The sequence below is a fragment of the Pristiophorus japonicus genome, chromosome 3 (genome assembly GCF_044704955.1).
Source record: "Pristiophorus japonicus isolate sPriJap1 chromosome 3, sPriJap1.hap1, whole genome shotgun sequence".
Classification (NCBI taxonomy): domain Eukaryota; kingdom Metazoa; phylum Chordata; class Chondrichthyes; family Pristiophoridae; genus Pristiophorus; species Pristiophorus japonicus.
This window is the reverse complement of record NC_091979.1, coordinates 120,950,804-120,974,340: the sequence shown is the minus strand read 5'-3', so window position 1 is coordinate 120,974,340 and position 23,537 is coordinate 120,950,804. Positions and strand designations below refer to the sequence as shown.

The following is a 23,537-nucleotide window of genomic DNA, read 5'->3' as shown; positions in this document are numbered from 1 at the left end:
ACATCTATTATCTGAAAATCTATCTGCAAAATGATGGAAATCGTAAGTTAATGCACTCAAAATGCTGCCTGGTTTTACATCCAATTTCAAAGCAATAACAATTCCCAAAATAAATTAGAGCAAAATTGTGTAGTGGAAATTGTAGCTTACCAGTGCCACCAGAATCAATCCAAGGAAAAAAATGCCCTGTTCCTTAAACTCATTACATTATTCCTGTCCAAATGTTGATTACTGCATAAAAAAGGTGATCATCATAGGCGGTCCCTCGAACGAGGATGACTTGCTTCTACGAGAGTTCACAGAGGTTTCAATGAAGGACCCGATGTTCCAGTCCTGAACTCCAGTTGAGGGGGTGGAGGATGCCTGTGCGTGAATTTTTTTTTCTAAAACGCGTGGTGACCGTTGCACATCAGCCACCACACGGCCTTGACAGAGCTAGACCTTTATCCAGTGGCAAGGATTAACCAGGACGACTGGAGACCTGCTCTGTTGCACGGACCTAGTGCGCACACATATGGGCAGGTCCGTGCTGCCCCTGGGCCCTCGGATTTTCTGGGCCCTGTACCCTCATTCGCTGCACCTCCGCCACAATGTTCCAGGGCCTGGCGCTCCAGCTCTACTTATAGCCCCAACCTGCGGTGGTGTTCAGATAAAAAAGGTAATCCCAATATGTTGGGCTATTGTACACAGTCCCAAATATGATCATGTAAAATTGCAGAATGGAACCAAATGGCCAGGTTTTGAGAGGCTTTAAGCTACTTCCTGTAACTAAATGTGGAAATACTTTTAACCATTTGTACATTACAAAAAGATAATACAATTTTGTAGGAAACACTCATTTGTTATTTATACTATGAAACACAATTAAGCTAGCGAGAGATTCTGGTCATGTAATGCAGCTCACTCAGGTTTATTATAAGAGCAAAAATATAATTTCTGGTGATGGTATATTCCATACTAATTCAGCCATTTCCTGCATCATTAAACAAAATCATGCAAATTTTACATTTATGGTAATTTATGATAGAGAGGCATCCGATCCAGAATTCAGATAAGTAACTTCACATTCCTGAAAACCAATCATATGCACATCTGTTCTGGTGATCAATTAAAATCTACATACGAACGACTTGTGGTCCTTCATTCCATCCAGAGTTAAAATTCAGGTTCAGTTAGTCTCTTAAAGAATAGGGGGAGAAAATCAGAACCAGACAACTATTGTCTCCAATTCAGAAATATTTTGCATACATTCTGTAGTGCACCAGTTTCCCATAGGTTATAGCTTATTGAATGAAATGTATTTCAAATTGTAGAGCATTTACTAGCCTACTTTAAAATCACACCAACACCACACTGTGCTTGGACATTCAATAACTAATCAGGAGAGTCTCAAAATAATTTGAAGTTTTAAGATCTATTCTGTCATGTCTACCAACAGGTTATTTCTTCCTTAGAACTGCAGTTTGATGGACCTACTATGTCAATTTAACTCTTGGGCTTCCAGTAAGCTCCAGTAGTGTTGCAAAGCCTTAAAATTAAATAGAGTACCTTTCTGAATTAACAATTGAGAAAAACTGACTACACAGATCATTTAGTTAAAAAGTTCTCATCCTTTTTATTCCCAATTCTACTACCACAAATTACATGGCTCAACAGCTATGGTAATGAGGAAAATAAAGACATTACTAGAACATGGTTTTAAAAACCTCAGGAATGTACATCTAACAGCAACTACATTGCAACAAACAAACAACTGCACTTTTTGCAATCTCTCTATAGGAAACGGTCCTGAACAAGAAATGATCTCATGTTAACACTGCAGTGACTTTTCTGACTACTGGACCATCGCTCTTCCTGTGGGCAGCCTTTACAATGAACTTGGTCGATATTCTGTCTCAAAGTAACCTGCAGCTTTCCTGACAATTCCTGGCTCATCCTCTCCTGCTAAGAACTGTTGCCTGTTGAATGATACAGGATAAGATAGTTATTTGTTGTACTGTGAATTATAGATACTGCATTTTTAAATGGAATTTGTGTTGAAGCTTAAGCTTACCTTTCAGTAAATGGATTCAGTATCTTCTATTATAGCCACCACTTGATCCATAACCACCTATTTAAAAAAGCCTCAAGGTAAGTAATGACAAATTTGAACCATGTTATATTAAGACTATCTTTGGAATGGCACTTTTCAATCCGAAACACACACATTCAGGTTTTTCAAGAGCAGGCAAAGTCTGGAATAGACTAGGGAATAGTGTAGCCACCAGCGATTAGAAGAGGATATACACAAGTGAATTTTCCCAAATGAGTTAGGCAGAAGAAATTCTCTCCCACTCTAGTGCATAGCTCATACAATGCTGCAAAAAAGGCAAAACATTATACAAATGAGATGTTTTTCCCTTTAGTTTTGAATAGTGCTTTGCTTTCCTCTGCCACGTGTGCTTAAAAAAATTCCACATGTAGGGTTGGAAATTCGGCAATTTTGCAACTAGGTTTTTGGTGCTATTTCACCTTTTTTTGTGAAAACCTGGCCAGCGGAAAATTCGGCGATGTTTTGCGGTGATGGTTTTCAAATACCGCTGGAGAGAGCACTGCCACCGTGCAAGACTCGAAATATCACTTTTGCCAAAAATTTGGTTCTGTGCGCACCTGTATTTTGCGCGAAAAATACCGACAGGGAAAAACCTGTTGTAGCAGGCCTGCCAGCAGCGGTAAGTATGAAGACCTGCAAAAAGGCAAGATAAAATTTTTATTTTTAAAATTCTCTGATTCAACAGATAAGTGTCTTGTAAATTCCACCCCCACAAATTTATTTAGGTGTTTTTCCACCCTCACAAGGCCCAACTTGCAGTAGTATCGGCCTTGGACTAAAGTTTGCGCTGCGAATCCTCGTGAAACACCGATTTTTACCGCTGTGCAAATTCAAGCTTGAATTTCAGGCCCAATAGTGAATTTCCAGTCCCTAGTGTCCCAAATGAGAAAAGCTTAAATGCAATAAATACAAATGTTTCCAACCAGTGCTCCATTTCTATATATAGTACTTATACTCACCACCATAGGGACTGGAGTTCCGTCCATAATTGCTATTCTTCATGGGTCCATAATTTGACGATTGGTTAGGATAGTTTCCAAAGTCATTGTAGTTCCCACCTCCACTAAAGTTTCCTAAAAGTCAAAGGTTACAGGTTAATTTATTTGTGTACATCTTTTCTTTCAATCAGTGTATCAGTCAAAATCTTACCTCCACCAAAGTTTCCACCTTCATTGTAGTTGTCGTAGCCACCACCACCACATCCTCCTCCACCACCACCACCACCACCATTGTTGCCAAAACCTGGGCCACCACCGCCATATCCTCCTCCTCCTCTACCACAGTAACCTTGGCCACCTCCAAAATTGCCACCTGAAGAACATTAGTAGGTATTTATATTAAAAACCCAAGAACTGATGTTCTCCTTTACCCAGCCCTTCTGCATCATCCTTCCACTCAAGGATTGGTCGATGAATCCTTCCCAGGTCATGGCTAACAACCTGTTCCAAACAGCAAGAATCACAAATGGTCATCATTACATATGCTCCAATTGTCCCTCACCCATTCTGTGCTCAGTGCCATCCCAGCCAAAATCAGGATCTTTTTTGCTTCAGCATACCAGGAGTTGGTACACAAATTCTTGGAATCACTGGTTTTGAACCAGTTTGACTTAAGGAAATTTGGTGGGGGTGGTGGAAGCTAACTTGAGAACCTGTGAAGAATTTTACATCAATGTAAAGCTAGTCATATACTTTAGTTTTATTCTGTACAAATATACTTTTTTGTATAATACATTTCCTTTAGGTCCTTCAAACAGATTAGCATGGCTGGTACATAGTTTTTTTTTAAAAAAAAAGTCACAAAAACTCAAAAGCTGTTTTTAACCTCTCATGTGACTAGAACAATCTCAGTAAGTGTACTCTTATCCTATAATTTAGTAACATTCAGATGATCTTTAAAATTAGAACATGTAATGAAAATTTAAAAAAAGATTCCAATGTTTTATTTGGTCTTACAACTTTTGCCAACACAATTTACTGGTTTCTTATTGCAATATTTTTTTTATTATTGCCCCAAACAACTGCTTTCACATTAAGCTAGTTAGTAAGAAGCGAGACCACTAGCAATAGCTGGCGCAGGGCTGGGAGTAACTCAATAATAATTCTTTTATAGGGGACACTAATAATCTGATCTCAACTAGGGCTAAAAAGTAATTCAAGTTCTTTAAAATGCAAACTCAATGCGACAGCTTTTAACTCTTGTAGACAAATAGGATATTTGGTTCCCATTTGCTGTTGTGAACAAAATTGAGAAGTCAAAATACTCAGCTTACAGAAAAAGTAAAATCATGCCACAACCAGAGAAAGTTGAAAAATGTGAGCTTCAGAAATTTGCTTACACTGGAAAATTAAGAGCATCAAAAATACTGATTTCAAACCTTGACTTACCATCCCCAAATCCATTATATCCACCACCACCACCACCGCTGCTGCTGCTTCCATAATCATCCCTGCCACCTCCAAAGTTTCCCATTCCTATTTGGGGTGGGGGCAGAGAAGGAGAGGAAAAAAAAAGAAAAAAGTTGCACAGTACATTCACAAGCTAGTTTTGTAACCTTCATCCAGTCTCCCTCACCCAATTCACAAGAGGACAACAGGAGTCAAAATCATCACAGGAGATAACAGGTACATGTAGATGGAAAGTAGATACATGGAGCACAAAAAGTAATATCTGAAGATACACAAGTGATCCACACCAAATAATGGGATCACCATTGCATTGACAAGAAACACCCATTCTGATGAACCCAATATCATGGGATGGTGCTTAATTCAGTTTTATTAAAATGTACACTTATTGCAATATTTTTTTTATTATTGCCCCAAACAACTGCTTTCACATTAAGCTAGTTAGTAAGAAGTGAGACCACTAGCAATAGCTGGCGCAGGGCTGGGAGTAACTCAATAATAATAAAGCTGATTTTACCTCTGCCACTGAAATTTCCTCCTCTGTTGAAGTTGCCTCCTCCATTTCCACTTCCAAAATTTCCACTGCCACGGAAATTGCCAGGGCTACTGCCACCCCCAGAACTACCACGTCCTTAAAGACAAGACAGATAATGTAGTTGATTGAATATTAATTCACATTCCCTCTTCCTCCCTCCATTTTATTCCCTCCAACTACCTCTCTGACCAGAGCCTAGCCCCTGCATCTCCTGTCGTGAAAGTGCTTTTCTCACTTCGCAGTTGTGTCCATTCACGGTATGATATTTTTGAACTAGAAACAAACAAAAAAAATTAGTTTTTTCCTAAATGACAATACTTAAAACAAGTTTTGCAGTGACACAAGGAATCACTACATAGAATCTTACAGTATAGAGGCGCGCCATTTGGTCAATCTTTTGAAAGAGCTGTCCAATTTAGCCCTACACCAGTTTTTCCTACCATAACCCTGTGAACTAGTCTTCAAGTATATGTCCAATTGTCTTTTGAAAGTTCCCATGGAATTTGCATCCACCACTCGGGTTCCAGATCTAAACCCCCTGAAAAAAGTTTCAGTTCTTCTGACAATTATTTTAAATTTATGACCTTTGTTTACCAACTCACTTGCCAGATGTTTCCCTACTTATCAAAACCCCTCAAATTTGAATACAAGCTCTCCCATTGCACCTTCTCTGCTCTAAAGGGGGAACAATCCCAGCTTCTCCAATGGCCCATAATTTGCAGTTAGTGATGAAGCAAAGGCATTCATCAGTCTACAAAGCTGCCTACCAAGATATTAACTTCATCATCTATGAAGACAGATGCATAGAACTCATTCACTACTTCAGTCATGACCTCTGCCTCCACAAGATTCATTTTGTCCCTGATCAGCCCCACCATTCCTGTAGCTATCCTTTACTTTTTAAATAAAGGATCTTTGGTTCTTTTATGTTGTCCGCTAATTTTCTCATACTCTGTCATTTTTTTTCCAATTTCCCCCCCATACTCTAGTTTTCTATTATATTATGTACCTGACAATGCCATAAACCACATTTTTCTGCTTCCTCCTTATGGGAGTATGGTTAGTTTGGACCCGAACTGTCGCCGCCTAGAAGGCCCGTCATGGTATCACTAAGTTTAAAATAAGTTTAGCAGAAAAATAGTTTTCCCCCCCCACAGTAAATTGTTTTGGTGAATACATGTTTAAAACTTGTATTTATACAGCACATCTCAAGTACAGCATCTCAGGAAAAGAAATAGTTCCATGCACACATTAAGATTCAAAACAAGTCCCAAATGTTTATTTTATTTGATGGGAGTGGACATCATTCACGTTATTGCACTCAACGTAGCCATAGAAAGACTACTTCCTGCAATTCCCATTGGTAGGAAAGCTGCACCTAAATCTTTAAGATGCACCAGGCCAGCCTTTTCCATTACGAGTATATTTTAATTCTTTTGGCAAGAATAAAATCACAAAGGGAATTCAGTGTAAAATATTTCTGTTATCAGGGATACTGGGCCTGATATCTCTTGTAGTTGGTATACAGTGAGTGAAACGAAGCATACTGCAAAACAAAGCCCCCACTCCCAAATACGGTCTCATGCCCAATAAGCAGCTGGTACCTCAAACAGGCATAAAATGCTGCGCTGTTTTTAAAAAGATAAATTCCTGGATCAGTCTACTTACTTGGGGGCTGATGGAGCAGTGCTACAGTCTGGTTAGATAATGGCCCCACCCCCCAAAGGCAAAGTGACACTTGCATTTGTCTGCCCCATGCATGTGAAATCATCATCAGTGGGACTGGCTTCCACACGAGTGCACAAACATTTCATGCCCTTCCACTGACCCCACAAACTGGAGCAGATTCAGTCTCGAGGGTCGAGCTGGGATCACAACCCAAGCAATTTTTGGGGCCACTATCTGTACGTATTTTGGCTATGTTTATCAACTGCAGTAGATGAATGGTGCATTGCCAAATATGCTATCTTGTGGACATGACCAGAGCCTTACCTCATTTATAATTTACCTTAAGACAACCATTTACTAAATTTATTAGTTGCCCAGAAGAAACAGCTCCCCCCACCCCAAACATTCATACTAAGCCCTTTTATATAGAAACTACACACCAACAATTTTGTCAACGGAGTCATGATCATCAAATGTGACAAAGGCAAACCCTCGTTTTTTCCCACTTCCACGATCAGTCATAACTTCAATATTTTCAATCTTGCCATACTTCTCAAAATACTCTCTCAGGTGATAATCCTCAGTATCTTCTTTAATACCACCAACAAATATTTTCTTCACTGTTAAATGGGCACCAGGTTTTGTAGAATCCTGCAAAATAAGCAACAAGTTAGTTCTGTTTTCTATTTTTAAGCACTGTATACAATTGCATAAATTATAACTTGCCTCTCTGGACACTGCTCTTTTTGGTTCTACAACACGACCATCGACTTTGTGTGGCCGTGCAGACATAGCAGCATCCACTTCCAACACAGTGGAATAAGTCACAAACCCAAATCCTCTTGAACGTTTTGTCTGTGGTTCTCTCATCACCTAAAAAGCAGAAAGAGAAACAATTTAGAACAAAAGGTGCCTACATATTCCTTATTTATTAAACCAAGTGAAAACAGGTGCATATTACCAGTTTCCTTGTTCACGAGTTATCCTCCCCTATAAAATGGAGAGCTTGTGCATTTACAGGCTAGTATTTGCTTGTGAAAAGACCATGTGGAAATTAATTGACAACCATTTTAATTTGACTATATAATACAAATATGAAAGGGTGCCCTAGACACAAAATACGTTAACAAATCCAAGTTCATAACAGCCATCTCCCAGTGAAGTGGCAAAAAGGACTCAACTAGCATCTACCTCATCAATAACCATAATGCCAGAGGAGCTGCAACAGTAAGTACCCTCAACATCAAGACAGCATTTAGCCAATTATGACACAAAAAGCTGTGCCAAAACTGGCCAATTGGGGGGGGGGAGGGGCAGAGAGTGATAAACAGGAAGACAATATAATAGCTGAAATTATACACAACAACAAAAAATGGAAACTGTGATCGTCAGGGGCCCATCATCACAGCCAATCACTGCAGCAACGTTTACAGGAATGCCTTACCCCAATGATCTTAATTAATGACCTGCCCGCCATCATGGGGATAAGGCCATTTGCTGACAGTTCAGCTTCATTCACAATTCCTCCGTGAGTGAAACAGTCTATCCCATTTGGAGTGGGACAACATTCCGACCTGGGCTGGCAAGTGGAAGATATCATTCACGCCGCACAAGTGCCAGGTAATTAACATTTCAAACAAGAAGATGCAGCCACCTCCACTTGACTGCCAAAAGCACCGTCAGTTAACAAAAAGTTGAACTGACCAACCATATCAATACCAAAGTTACAAGAGAAAGAGAGGTTAGGTACATTGCGACGAGTGTCTTGCCTCCTGATCCTTAAATTCTCTCCACAATCTAGACGGCTAAAGTGAGGAGTGTGATGACATACTCTACACTTACTGTGCAGCCCAACCACAACACTCAAGGTGCTAGATACCATCAGAGCATGGACCCCAGTTATGGAACTAAATCTGCACTCCTCTACACCACCAGTGCTCTGTAGTATGTACAATGTTACTTTGACAGAATTACCTTCTCCTGTGACTGCTAGCACAGAAGAACAATTGCCTCCAAGGTCCAAGCCATGCATCATCCTGACTTGGGACATATATTACCACTTAGTCAGAATCTTGGAATTCCCTGCCCAACATTATGTGGGAGCACAATCACCACAAGGACTGCAGTGGTTCAAGGCGGCCCAGCAACATCTTCTCAAAACAGCTAGCAATGCACCAAAAATGCAGCATTACCCAGGTCACAAGAACTAAAAAAAGTTAGCTCATGGTTTTTAATGGAAGCAAGAATAGTTGTGACTTTTCATTAACAAAGGATGGATACCAAGTATAAAAACTTGACATATTCAGGGAATCTTAAACAATCTTGTATGTGGAAAGCCTAAAAACATAGCCAAGTAATAAATCTTACCACACAATCTGTCAGCTGTCCCCATTGCTCAAAGTGCTCCTTCAAACTCTCTTCATTAGTTTCAAAACTCAATCCACCAATGAACAGCTTGCGCAACTGCTCTGGTTCTTTAGGTTCTGGACTCTGCAAAACAAGTGTAGAATATGTAATACGCAAACAGCTACTGATCATGACTTCCAGTGAATTAAGTGGATAACTAGAATCCCAACCTTTATGCTGTTCCTTAAGATTCCTGTGTATATAAATTGATATTCAGCAGGACAAGATTTTTTAAAAGACATGATATGAAATTCCTTAGTTTTGAGAGGAGTTGTTGTAAACCCAAATGCAAGGGGAAAATAAATGGGACTAGAATCTACAACTGTATCACATAACTCTGGGCTACTGAATTACTTCTGTATTACAGTACTAACAATACTATGAACAATCAAGGCAAGAGAGTGCCAAGGCTATCTGAACTTTTTTTTTTTAATTTTTAAACTTCTGTACCTTCATGGGAAAGCTCTTCCAGCTATCACATATCAATGCTACATTGTGTAACACAGCACTGAGCAATAAAGGGTAATTATGTAGAGCTATAACACTCATGCCCTTGGGAAAAATCGTGTTAACCTGTTTCTCTCACCACGGATGCAGCCTGACCTACTAAGTATTTTCAGCATTTTCTGTTTTTGTTACGAGTATGCGAGCATTGGCAGAGAGTGTCAGCATCAAGCACTGCACAAATCAAATATAAAGCTATGCCCATTCTTTCCTTAATTGCATCAATTCCAATGGTGGTCCTGGCTGAAATAAGGTGACATTAGTGTCAAACCAAGATCATTTTTAGTACAAATATGAACACAGAAGTAGGCAACAATGGGGTCAGGGTGAACAACTGCTGCGGCTGATAAACAAGACCTTTCCCAGAAAGCCCAGGATCATCAGTCAGGACGCATTAAATTCTGGACAACGGTGGGGACCATACAATAGCAGCTGATTCTGGCTGGTATACTGTGCACAAAAAGATTCTAGATGGTCCTGCAAATAATAATGTTAAAAGCAAAAGGTACATGACGCAGGCGACTGAATATCAATCAGCATATGGAGAAACAACAGCGAAAGCAGCTGGGCGCATCACGTCAGACGTACAGGCTGTCGTCGTTGGCATTTGCAGGTTTAGCTTTAAAAGGAGAGGGCTGCAGGAGACCAGCAATCCTGCGGCAGCCGCTGAGCGCATGATTAGCTGGTTTTACCCAGCGCGGGCACTGCGGCAGTGCCAATAACCGCGGGACATGTTCAACATGGGCCTCAGCTCCCTGCCTGACACTCTGGCCACGGCTCTCGGTAAACCGTTAATAGTTAACAAGCTAGGCCGCCCGCCGCCATTTCAGCGTCGGTCAGGAGCCATGTTATAGAAGTTTGCGCTAAAGACACGGACACCACCAGCCCCAGTCCCGGGGTCGCCGGCAGCCCGCTTACCTCAGCACTTTCGACCGAAATAAGCTGAGGGCACCCAACCAAATAAACAAAAGATACAGCGGTGGGGGCTTGATTCTTACCTCCATTATGTGTACCGAACGATTTGCGGTTCGAGAGAGCGTGAAAGACAGACGGACTCTTTTATCGCAGCCCGGCAGTCGCTGCACCACACTGGCCCCGCCCCCGCCGCAATGTCACTAACACTGGCCCCGCCCCCGCCGCAGTGTCACTCACACTGGCCCCGCCCCCGCCGCAGTCACTCACACTGGCCCCGCCCGCCACCGCAGTGTCACTCACTGGCCGCGCCCACGCCGCAGTGTCATTCACACTGGCCCCGCCCCCGAGTCACTCACACTGGCCCTGCCCCCGCCGCAGTCACTCACACTGGCCCCGCCCACCACCGCAGTGTCACTCACTGGCCATACCCACGCCGCAGTGTTTCACACTGGCCCCGCCCCCGCGTCACTCACACTGGCCCCGCCCCCCGCCGCAGTGTCACTCACACTGGCCCCGCCCCTCCGAGCTCAAGGTCATTGTCCGCGGGAATGAAATGTGCGGAGAACGGGAAATGAACAGTGAGGCAAATGCATTCAAGCACCTGAAACTGTGTGTAGAATTTCACAACACAGGAGGAGCTCATTTGGCCCATGGCATCTCCGTCCCATTCCTCTGCCCTGTCAGCAGCAGCTTGCGTTTATGCTGCACCTTTAGTGTAAAGAAATGTCCCACTGTGCTTCACAACAAGGTGGAGATAGGGAGGCGGAGAGCTTTGCAGAGAACATCAGAACATAAGAATTAGGAACAGGAGTGGGCCATCTAGCCCCTCGAGCCTGCTCTGCCATTTAACAAGATCATGGCTGATCTGGCCGTGGACTCAGCTCCACTTCCCCGCCCGCTCCCCGTAACCCTTAATTCCCTTACTAGTTAAAAATCTATCTATCTGACTTGAATACATTCAATGAGCTAGCCTCAACTGCTTCCTTGAGCAGAGAATTCCAGATATTCACAACCCTCTGGGAGAAGAAATTCCTTCTCAACTCGGTTTTAAATTGGCTCCCCCATATTTTGAGGCTGTGCCCCCTAGTTCTAGTCTCCCCGACCAGTGGAAGCAACCTCTCTGCCTCTATCTTGTCTATCCCTTTCATTATTTTAAATGTTTCTATAAGATCACCCCTCATCCTTCTGAACTCCAACGAGTAAAGACCCAGTCTACTCAATCTATCATCATAAGGTAACCCCCTCATCTCCGGAATCAGCCTAGTGAATCGTCTCTGTACCCCCTCCAAAGCTAGTATATCCTTCCTTAAGTAAGGTGACCAAAACTGCATGCAGTACTCCAGGTGCGGCCTTATCAATACCCTATACAGTTGCAGAAGGACCTCCCTGCTTTTGTACGCCATCCCTCTCGCAATGAAGGCCAACATTCCATTCGCCTTCCTGATTACCTGCTGCACCTGCAAACTAACTTTTTGGGATTCATACACAAGGATGCTGGACCACATGATCCACCCCGACCAGTCCTACACGGTCCCAGGCCGGACAATCCACGATAACATCCATCTGGTCCGGGACCTCATCCATTGTTCCCAGGAGGCTGGTCTGTCGGTCGCCTTCCTATCCCTCGACCAAGAGAAGGCGTTCGACAGGGTGGATCACGACTATCTGCTCGGAACTCTGCGCGCTTTCGGGTTCGGGACGCATTTCGTCGCCCGGATCCGACTTTTGTACGCCGCCGCGGAGTGTCTGATTAAGGTTAACGGGTCCTTGACGGCGCCCCTTCGCTTTAGGAGAGGGGTGCGCCAGGGATGCCCCATGTCCGGCCAGTTATACGCCGTTTGCGTGGAGCCTTTCCTGCGCCTCTTGCGGACGAGGTTGACGGGACTGGCTCTGCAAGGGCCGGGCGTGGAGGTCGTCCTCTCGGCTTACGCCGATGACGTGCTCCTCGCGATAGAGGATCCCGCTGACCTGCGGAGGATGCGTGAGTGCCAGGAGATTTACTCGGCCGCGTCCTCCGCCAGGATCAACTGGGAGAAATGTTCCGGACTCCTGGTGGGTCAGTGGCGGGTGGACTCCCTGCCGGAGGAGCTCAGGCCTTTTGCCTGGAGCACGACCCATCTCCTCTATCTGGGAGTCTACCTTAGCCCCGACGAGGGAGCCTGGCCGGCGAACTGGCAGGAGCTGGAGGCCAAGGTCGCCGCTCGCCTAGGGCGCTGGACAGGACTGCTCCGAGTGCTGTCCTACAGGGGTCGAGCGCTAGTCATAAACCAGCTGGTGGCCGCAATGCTGTGGTACCGGCTGGTCACTTTGACCCCTCCCCCTGCGTTTGTCGCCAAGATACAGAAGAAGCTGGTGGACTTCTTCTGGAACAACAGGAAGCACTGGGTCTCTGCCGCGGTCTTGAGTCTCCCGCTTGAGGAGGGCGGTCAGTCGTTGGTGTGCGTCAGCGCCCAGCTCGCGACTTTCCGTCTTCAGACCCTGCAGAGATACCTTTACGTCGAGCCCCCTCCTAGGTGGTGTGCTCTGGCGAGGTATTTCTTCCGCCAGCAGCTCGACCTCAATTATGACACGCAGCTCCTGTTTGTGAACTTGGGGGGTGCCAGGACCGCCCTCCGGGAGCTGCCTGTCTTTTACAGGGAACTCATCAGGGTCTGGAACAAAGTCTCCACCAAGCGCAGCTCTCCACCGGCTGGAGTGGCGGCCGTCCTGCAGGAGCCGCTGCTCGGGAATCCGTACCTCCACGGCCGAGGTTTTATGTGGCGGTCGGAAGAGAGGGCTGTGGCTGGTGAGGTGACCAGGGTCAGGGACCTGCTCGATGGCGGAGGAGCGGGCTGGATGGCGCCAGTCACGCTGGCGCGGCGCCTAAATTCTGCCAACGTCCGCCGCGCGGCCGATGCCATCGAGTCGCTAAAAACAGCTCTGGGCCCTGACTCCGTTAGGTGTATCGAGGAGGCTCAAGCACGTGGGGAGATCCCGTCCGAACTGACCCCCGTCCGGACGGAATTCCTCATCGGCGCCAAACCCCGGAACCTCCCTCGGGGGCCGGCGCCTCACAACTTGAGCCGCCTCGGGGAAATCCCCTCCGTGCCTTTCAGTTCCGCGCGGAGGGGTTTCCTGTACGGGCTGCTCCTGCACACCCTCAACTTTGCCATCCTCGCCGGCCGTCCGGACACGCCATGGCGTACCATCTTGCCGTCCGGAGGAGGCGGGGGTCCCCGATGGAGGGCACTCTACGCAGGGGTCCTCCCACTATTCATCGGGGACTTGGCCTGGAGGGTGGTGCACGGAGCAGTGCCGTGCAATAAATTTTTAAGCCGGTTCACGGACTCCCAGGCCGCCTGCAATTTCTGCGGTCTGGAGGAGTCCGTGTTCCATGTTTTTATTGAATGCACGAGGTTGCAGCCCCTGTTCCACTATTTGAAGGGGCTGCTCCTGAAATTCTGGCTGCACTTCAGTCCCACTCTCCTGATCTTTGGGCACCCTGTGCGGAGGGGAGCGGGTAGGTCCGAAGGCCTCCTCGTAGGACTGCTCCTGGGCACGGCCAAGGGTGCCATCAGCCGGTCCAGGCAGCGGGCGGTCGAGGGGGTCGTTCAACCTGACTGCCTGCCTCTCTTCCGCTCTTACATCCGGTCCAGGGTGTCCTTGGAGATGGAGCACGCGGTGTCCACCGGTACGCTCGCGGCCTTCCGCGAGAGGTGGGCACCGGAGGGACTGGAGTGCATCATCACGCCCGGCAACCAAATTTTAATTTGATTTTACGTTTTAAAGTTTAATTTGTTTTAATTGCCGGTGCTTTTAGTGTCCCCCTTCCCTTTTATAGGGGGCACTGGGGAAAATTGTGATTTTAGTGCCCAAAAAAAAAAAACCAAAAAAAAAAAAAAGGGGGAAAAAAAAGGGCCTTGAAAATGTCTGGAGTGTCACCCAGGTCGGGTGGCACCGTTTATTGTTTTTATGTTTTCACAGGTGAACTCAAAAGAGTTTCATACACAAGGATGCTGGACCACATGATCCACCCCGACCAGTCCTACACGGTCCCAGGCCGGACAATCCACGATAACATCCATCTGGTCCGGGACCTCATCCATTGTTCCCAGGAGGCTGGTCTGTCGGTCGCCTTCCTATCCCTCGACCAAGAGAAGGCGTTCGACAGGGTGGATCACGACTATCTGCTCGGAACTCTGCGCGCTTTCGGGTTCGGGACGCATTTCGTCGCCCGGATCCGACTTTTGTACGCCGCCGCGGAGTGTCTGATTAAGGTTAACGGGTCCTTGACGGCGCCCCTTCGCTTTAGGAGAGGGTTGCGCCAGGGATGCCCCATGTCCGGCCAGTTATACGCCGTTTGCGTGGAGCCTTTCCTGCGCCTCTTGCGGACGAGGTTGACGGGACTGGCTCTGCAATGGCCGGGCGTGGAGGTCGTCCTCTCGGCTTACGCCGATGACGTGCTCCTCGCGGTAGAGGATCCCGCTGACCTGCGGAGGATGCGTGAGTGCCAGGAGATTTACTCGGCCGCGTCCTCCGCCAGGATCAACTGGGAGAAATGTTCCGGACTCCTGGTGGGTCAGTGGCGGGTGGACTCCCTGCCGGAGGAGCTCAGGCCTTTTGCCTGGAGCACGACCCATCTCCTCTATCTGGGAGTCTACCTTAGCCCCGACGAGGGAGCCTGGCCGGCGAACTGGCAGGAGCTGGAGGCCAAGGTTGCCGCTCGCCTAGGGCGCTGGACAGGACTGCTCCGAGTGCTGTCCTACAGGGGTCGAGCGCTAGTCATAAACCAGCTGGTGGCCGCAATGTTGTGGTACCGGCTGGTCACTTTGACCCCTCCCCCTGCGTTTGTCGCCAAGATACAGAAGAAGCTGGTGGACTTCTTCTGGAACAACAGGAAGCACTGGGTCTCTGCCGCGGTCTTGAGTCTCCCGCTTGAGGAGGGCGGTCAGTCGTTGGTGTGCGTCAGCGCCCAGCTCGCGACTTTCCGTCTTCAGACCCTGCAGAGATACCTTTACGTCGAGCCCCCTCCTAGGTGGTGTGCTCTGGCGAGGTATTTCTTCCGCCAGCAGCTCGACCTCAATTATGACACGCAGCTCCTGTTTGTGAACTTGGGGGGTGCCAGGACCGCCCTCCGGGAGCTGCCTGTCTTTTACAGGGAACTCATCAGGGTCTGGAACAAAGTCTCCACCAAGCGCAGCTCTCCACCGGCTGGAGTGGCGGCCGTCCTGCAGGAGCCGCTGCTCGGGAATCCGTACCTCCACGGCCGAGGTTTTATGTGGCGGTCGGAAGAGAGGGCTGTGGCTGGTGAGGTGACCAGGGTCAGGGACCTGCTCGATGGCGGAGGAGCGGGCTGGATGGCGCCAGTCACGCTGGCGCGGCGCCTAAATTCTGCCAACGTCCGCCGCGCGGCCGATGCCATCGAGTCGCTAAAAACAGCTCTGGGCCCTGACTCCGTTAGGTGTATCGAGGAGGCTCAAGCACGTGGGGAGATCCCGTCCGAACTGACCCCCGTCCGGACGGAATTCCTCATCGGCGCCAAACCCCGGAACCTCCCTCGGGGGCCGGCACCTCACAACTTGAGCCGCCTCGGGGAAATCCCCTCCGTGCCTTTCAGTTCCGCGCGGAGGGGTTTCCTGTATGGGCTGCTCCTGCACACCCTCAACTTTGCCATCCTCGCCGGCCGTCCGGACACGCCATGGCGTACCATCTTGCCGTCCGGAGGAGGCGGGGGTCCCCGATGGAGGGCACTCTACGCAGGGGTCCTCCCACTATTCATCGGGGACTTGGCCTGGAGGGTGGTGCACGGAGCAGTGCCGTGCAATAAATTTTTAAGCCGGTTCACGGACTCCCAGGCCGCCTGCAATTTCTGCGGTCTGGAGGAGTCCGTGTTCCATGTTTTTATTGAATGCACGAGGTTGCAGCCCCTGTTCCACTATTTGAAGGGGCTGCTCCTGAAATTCTGGCTGCACTTCAGTCCCACTCTCCTGATCTTTGGGCACCCTGTGCGGAGGGGAGCGGGTAGGTCCGAAGGCCTCCTCGTAGGACTGCTCCTGGGCACGGCCAAGGGTGCCATCAGCCGGTCCAGGCAGCGGGCGGTCGAGGGGGTCGTTCAACCTGACTGCCTGCCTCTCTTCCGCTCTTACATCCGGTCCAGGGTGTCCTTGGAGATGGAGCACGCGGTGTCCACCGGTACGCTCGCGGCCTTCCGCGAGAGGTGGGCACCGGAGGGACTGGAGTGCATCATCACGCCCGGCAACCAAATTTTAATTTGATTTTACGTTTTAAAGTTTAATTTGTTTTAATTGCCGGTGCTTTTAGTGTCCCCCTTCCCTTTTATAGGGGGCACTGGGGAAAATTGTGATTTTAGTGCCCAAAAAAAAAAAACCAAAAAAAAAAAAAGGGGGAAAAAAAAGGGCCTTGAAAATGTCTGGAGTGTCACCCAGGTCGGGTGGCACCGTTTATTGTTTTTATGTTTTCACAGGTGAACTCAAAAGAGTTTCATACACAAGGATGCTGGACCACATGATCCACCCCGACCAGTCCTACACGGTCCCAGGCCGGACAATCCACGATAACATCCATCTGGTCCGGGACCTCATCCATTGTTCCCAGGAGGCTGGTCTGTCGGTCGCCTTCCTATCCCTCGACCAAGAGAAGGCGTTCGACAGGGTGGATCACGACTATCTGCTCGGAACTCTGCGCGCTTTCGGGTTCGGGACGCATTTCGTCGCCCGGATCCGACTTTTGTACGCCGCCGCGGAGTGTCTGATTAAGGTTAACGGGTCCTTGACGGCGCCCCTTCGCTTTAGGAGAGGGTTGCGCCAGGGATGCCCCATGTCCGGCCAGTTATACGCCGTTTGCGTGGAGCCTTTCCTGCGCCTCTTGCGGACGCGGTTGACGGGACTGGCTCTGCAATGGCCGGGCGTGGAGGTCGTCCTCTCGGCTTACGCCGATGACGTGCTCCTCGCGGTAGAGGATCCCGCTGACCTGCGGAGGATGCGTGAGTGCCAGGAGATTTACTCGGCCGCGTCCTCCGCCAGGATCAACTGGGAGAAATGTTCCGGACTCCTGGTGGGTCAGTGGCGGGTGGACTCCCTGCCGGAGGAGCTCAGGCCTTTTGCCTGGAGCACGACCCATCTCCTCTATCTGGGAGTCTACCTTAGCCCCGACGAGGGAGCCTGGCCGGCGAACTGGCAGGAGCTGGAGGCCAAGGTTGCCGCTCGCCTAGGGCGCTGGACAGGACTGCTCCGAGTGCTGTCCTACAGGGGTCGAGCGCTAGTCATAAACCAGCTGGTGGCCGCAATGTTGTGGTACCGGCTGGTCACTTTGACCCCTCCCCCTGCGTTTGTCGCCAAGATACAGAAGAAGCTGGTGGACTTCTTCTGGAACAACAGGAAGCACTGGGTCTCTGCCGCGGTCTTGAGTCTCCCGCTTGAGGAGGGCGGTCAGTCGTTGGTGTGCGTCAGCGCCCAGCTCGCGACTTTCCGTCTTCAGACCCTGCAGAGATACCTTTACGTCGAGCCCCCTCCTAGGTGGTGTGCTCTGGCGAGGTATTTCTTCCGCCAGCAGCGCGACCTCAATTATGACACGCAGCTCCTGTTTGTGAACTTGGGGTTGCCAGGACCGCCCTCCGGGAGCTGCCTGTCTTTTACAGGGAACTCATCAGGGTCTGGAACAAAGTCTCCACCAAGCGCAGCTCTCCGCCGGCTGGAGTGGCAGCCGTCCTGCAGGAACCGCTGCTCGGGAATCCGTACCTCCACGGCCGAGGTTTTATGTGGCGGTCGGAAGAGAGGGCTGTGGCTGGTAAGGTGACCAGGGTCAGGGACCTGCTCGATGGCGGAGGAGCAGGCTGGATGGCGCCAGACACGCTGGCGCGGCGCCTAAATTCTGCCAACGTCTGCCACGCGGCCGATGCCATCGAGTCGCTAAAAACAGCTCTGGGCCCTGACTCCGTTAGGTGCATCGAGGAGGCTCAAGCACGTGGGGAGATCCCGTCCGAACTGACCCCCGTCCGGACGGAATTCCTCATCGGCGCCAAACCCCGGAACCTCCCTCGGGGGCCGGCGCCTCACAACTTGAGCCGCCTCGGGGAAATCCCCTCCGCGCCTTTCAGCTCCGCGCGGAGGGGTTTCCTGTACGGGCTGCTCCTGCACACCCTCAACTTTGCCATCCTCGCCGGCCGTCCGGACACGCCATGGCGTACCATCTTGCCGTCCGGAGGAGGCGGGAGTCCCCGATGGAGGGCACTCTACGCAGGGGTCCTCCCACTATTCATCGGGGACTTGGCCTGGAGGGTGGTGCACGGAGCAGTGCCGTGCAACAAATTTTTAAGCCGGTTCACGGACTCCCAGGCCGCCTGCAATTTCTGCGGTCTGGAGGAGTCCGTGTTCCATGTTTTTATTGAGTGCACGAGGTTGCAGCCCCTGTTCCATTATTTGAAGGGGCTGCTCCTGAAATTCTGGCTGCACTTCAGTCCCACTCTCCTGATCTTTGGGCACCCTGTGCGGAGGGGAGCGGGTCGGTCCGAAGGCCTCCTCGTAGGACTGCTCCTGGGCACGGCCAAGGGTGCCATCAGCCGGTCCAGGCAGCGGGCGGTCGAGGGGGTCGTTCAACCTGACTGCCTGCCTCTCTTCCGCTCTTACATCCGGTCCAGGGTGTCCTTGGAGATGGAGCACGCGGTGTCCACCGGTACGCTCGCGGCTTTCCGCGAGAGGTGGGCACCGGAGGGACTGGAGTGCATCATCACGCCCGGCAACCAAATTTTAATTTGATTTTACGTTTTTAAGTTTAATTTGTTTGAATTGCCGGTGCTTTTAGTGTCCCCCTTCCCTTTTATAGGGGGCACTGGGGAAAATTGTGATTTTAGTGCCCCAAAAAAAAACCAAAAAAAGAAAAACACAAAAAAAAACAAAAAAAGGGGGGAAAAAAAAGGGCCTTGTAAATGTCTGGAGTGTCACCCAGGTCGGGTGGCACAGTTTAATGTTTTTATGTTTTGCAGGTAGACTCAAAAAGAGTTTCATACACAAGGAGCCTACGGCCACACTAGTCTGAAAGCGTCTGATCTCGTCTGATCTTGGAAGCTAAGCAGAGTCAGGCCTGGTTAGTACTTGGATGGGAGACTGCCTGGGAATACCAGGTGCAGTAAGCTATCCAAAAAGAGTTTCATACACAAGGACCCCCAGGTCCCTCTGCACCGCAGCATGTTGTAATTTCTCCCCATTCAAATAATATTCCCTTTTACTGTTTTTTTTCCCAAGGTGGATGACCTCACACTTTCCGACATTGTATTCCATCTGCCAAACCTTAGCCCATTCGCTCAACCTATCTAAATCTCTTTGCAACCTTTCTGTGTCCTCTACACAACCCGCTTTCCCACTAATCTTTGTGTCATCTGCAAATTTTGTTACACTACACTCTGTCCCCTCTTCCAGGTCATCTATGTATATTGTAAACAGTTGTGGTCCCAGCACCGATCTCTGTGGCACACCACTAACCACCGATTTCCAACCCGAAAAGGACCCATTTATCCCGACTCTGCTTTCTGTTCGCCAGCCAATTCCCTATCCATGCAAATACATTTCCTCTGACTCAGCGTACCTTTATCTTCTGCAGTAACCTTTTGTGTGGCACTTTATCGAATGCCTTTTGGAAATCTAAATACACCTCATCCATCGGTGCACCTCTATCCACCATGCTCGTTATATCCTCAAAGAATTCCAGTTAATTAGTTAAACATGATTTCCCCTTCATGAATCCATGCTGCGTCTGCTTGATTGCACTATTCCTATCTAGATGTCCCGCTATTTCTTCCTTAATGATAGTTTCAAGCATTTTCCCCACAACAGATGTTAAACTAACCGGCCTACAGTTACCTGCCTTTTGTCTGCCCCCCTTTTTAAACAGAGGCGTTACATTAGCTGCTTTCCAATCCGCCGGTACCTCCCCAGAGTCCAGAGAATTTTGGTAGATTATAACGAATGCATCTTCTATAACTTCCGCCATCTCTTTTAATACCCTGGGATGCATTTCATCAGGACCAGGGAACTTGTCTACCTTCAGTCCCATTAGTCTGTCCAGCACTACCCCCCTAGTGATAGTGATTGTCTCAAGGTCCTCCCTTCCCACATTCCTGTGAACAGCAATTTTCGGTTTGGTTTTTGTGTCTTCCACTGTGAAGACCGAAGCAAAATAATTGTTTAAGGTCTCAGCCATTTCCACATTTCCCATTATTAAATCCCCCTTCTCATCTTCTAAGGGACCAACATTTACTTTAGTCACTCTTTTCCGTTTTATATATCTGTAAAAGCTTTTACTATCTGTTTTTATGTTTTGCGCAAGTTTACCTTCGTTATCTATCTTTCCCTTCTTTATTGCTTTCTTAGTCATTCTTTGCTGTCGTTTAAAATTTTCCCAATCTTCTATTTTCCCACTATTCTTGGCCACCTTATACGCATTGGTTTTTAATTTGATACTCTCCTTTATTTCCTTGGTTATCCACGGCTGGTTATCCCTTCTCTTACCGCCCTTCTTTTTCACTGGAATATATTTTTGTTGAGCACCATGAAAGAGCTCCTTAAAAGTCCTCCATTGTTCCTCAATTGTGCCACCGTTTAGTCTGTGTTTCCAGTCTACTTTAGCCAACTCTGCCCTCATCCCACTGTAGTCCCCTTTGTTTAAGCATAGTACGCTCGTTTGAGACACTACTTCCTCATCCTCAATCTGTATTACAAATTCAACCATACTGTGATCACTCATTCCGAGAGGATCTTTTATGAGGAGATCGTTTATTATTCCTGTCTCATTACACAGGACCAGATCTAAGATAGCTTGTTCCCTTGTAGGTTCTGAAACATAGTATTCTAAGAAACAATCCCGTATGCATTCTATGAATTCCTCCTCTAGGCTACCCCATGCGATTTGATTTGACCAATCGATATGTAGGTTAAGATCCCCCATGATTACTGCCGTTCCTTTTTCACATGCCTCCCATTATTCCCTTGATTATTGCCCTCCCCACCGTGAAGTTATTATTTGGGGGCCTATAAACTACACCCACCAGTGACTTTTTCCCCTTACTATCTCTAATCTCCACCCACAACGATTCAACATTTTGTTCATTAGAGCCAATATCGTCTCTCACAATTGCCCTGATAGCATCCTTTATTAACAGACCTACCCCACTTCCTTTCCCTTCTTGTCTATCTTTCCAAATCGTCAGATACCCCTGTATGTTTAATTCCCAGTCTTGACCACCCTGCTACCACGTTTCTGTAATGGCCACCAAATCATACCCATTTGAAATGATTTGTGCCGTCAATTCATTTACTTTATTTTGAATGCTGCACGCGTTTAGGTAGAGTGTTTTAATACTAGTTTTTAAACCATGATTTTTAGTTTTGATCCCTCCTGCAGCCCCTTTATATTCAGTGGCCCTTTTTGCTTTTTGCCTTGGGTTTCTCTGCTCTCCACTTTTACTCATCTCCTTTCTGTCTTTTGCTTTTGTCTCCTTTTTGTTTCCCTCTGTCTCCCTGCATTGGTTCCCATCTCCCTGCCATATTAGTTTAACTCCTCCCCAACAGCACTAGCAATCACTCCCCCTCGGACATTGGTTCCGGTCCTGCCCAGGTGCAGACCGTCCGGTTTTTACTGGTCCCACCTTCCCCAGAACCGGTTTCAATGCCCCAAGAATTTGAATCCCTCCCTGCTGCACCACTGCTCAAGCCACATATTCATCTGAGCTATCCTGCGATTCCTACTCTGACTAGCACGTGGCACTGGTAGCAATCCTGAGATTACTACTTTTGAGGTCCTACGTTTTAATTTAGCTCCTAGCTCCTTAAATTCCAGGAAGTTAGACCGAGGCTCTGTAAACTATCAGCATAGGCAGTCTCTTGGAATCGAGGAAGACTTGATCCACTCTCGATCCACTCTTAAAATGAGTCCTTAGGTGGCTGAAAAGTCCAATACAAGATCCACAGACCCTGTCACAGGTGGGACAGACAGTCATTGAGGGTAAGAAAGGGTCGGACAGATTTGCCTGCGCTTGATTTCTGTATGCCCTCGGCGATGAGACATAAGAACATAAGAATTAGGAACGGAGTAGGCCATCTAGGCCCTCGAGCCTGCTCCGCCATTCAACAAGATCATGGCTGATCTGGCCGTGGACTCAGCTCCACTTACCTGCCCGCTCCCCGTAACCCTTAATTCCCTTACTGGTTAAAAATCTATCTATCTGTGATTTGAATACATTCAATGAGCTAGCCTCAACTGCTTCCTTGGGCAGAGAATTCCACAGATTCACAACCCTCTGGGAGAAGAAATTCCTTCTCAACTCTGTTTTAAATTGGCTCCCCCATATTTTGAGGCTGTGCCCCCTAGTTCTAGTCTCCCCGACCAGTGGAAACAACCTCTCTGCCTCTATCTTGTTTATCCCTTTCATTATTTTAAATGTTTCTATATGATCACCCCTCATCCTTCTGAACTCCAACGAGTAAAGACCCAGTCTACTCAACCTATCATCATAGGTAACCCCCTCATCTCCGGAATCAGCCTCGTGAATCGTCTCTGTACCCCTCCAAAGCTAGTATATCCTTCCTTAAGTAAGGTGACCAAAACTGCACGCAGTACTCCAGGTGCGGCCTCAACAATATCCTGTAAAGTTGCAGCAGGACCTCCCTGCTTTTGTACTCCATCCCTCTCGCAATGAAGGCCAACATTCCATTCGCCTTCCTGATTACCTGCTGCACCTGCAAACTAACTTTTTGGGATTCATGCACAAGGACCCCCAGGTCCCTCTGCACCTCAGCATGTTGTAATTTCTCCCCATTCAAATAATATTCCCTTTTACTGTTTTTTTCCCCAAGGTGGATGACCTCACACTTTCCGACATTGTATTCCATCTGCCAAACCTTAGCCCATTCGCTTAACCTATCTAAATCTCTTTGCAGCCTCTCTGTGTCCTCTACACAACCCGCTTTCCCACTAATCTTTGTGTCATCTGCAAATTTTGTTACACTACACTCTGTCC

General features: G+C 48.1%; 1 protein-coding gene and 1 pseudogene across 2 annotated transcripts; one reads left to right on the top strand and one right to left on the bottom strand.

The window, feature by feature from the left end:
* Nucleotides 1-1,590: 1,590 nt before the first annotated feature.
* On the bottom strand, nt 1,591-10,718 carry hnrnpa3 (heterogeneous nuclear ribonucleoprotein A3). Of its 2 annotated transcripts, XM_070875763.1 has the most exons (11): nt 10,612-10,718; nt 9,071-9,193; nt 7,430-7,576; nt 7,144-7,354; nt 5,216-5,308; nt 5,018-5,131; nt 4,480-4,566; nt 3,242-3,403; nt 3,052-3,165; nt 2,054-2,110; nt 1,591-1,958 (listed from the first exon to the last, which is right to left on the bottom strand). In XM_070875763.1, exons 1-10 carry the CDS (start codon nt 10,615-10,617, stop codon nt 2,070-2,072), a joined length of 1,098 nt encoding a protein of 365 aa, XP_070731864.1. In that variant the 5' UTR covers nt 10,618-10,718; the 3' UTR covers nt 1,591-1,958; nt 2,054-2,069. The 2 variants fall into 2 exon arrangements, with proteins under 2 accessions (XP_070731864.1, XP_070731865.1); XM_070875764.1 differs by lacking the exon at nt 3,242-3,403.
* An 8,821-nt stretch (nt 10,719-19,539) lies between these two features.
* On the top strand, nt 19,540-19,658 carry LOC139260459 (5S ribosomal RNA; annotated as a pseudogene).
* The last annotated feature ends 3,879 nt before the right edge of the window (nt 19,659-23,537 follow it).

Excerpts from the sequence above, each read along its gene's own strand:
- hnrnpa3 (XM_070875763.1), bottom strand. Across the intron at positions 7,577-9,070 it reads GACAGCTGACAGATTGTGTG|GTGATGAGAGAACCACAGAC; the intron begins GTAAGATTTATT and ends TCTGCTTTTTAG. Across the intron at positions 3,404-4,479 it reads ATATAATGGATTTGGGGATG|GTGGCAATTTTGGAGGTGGC; the intron begins GTAAGTCAAGGT and ends AATGTTCTTCAG.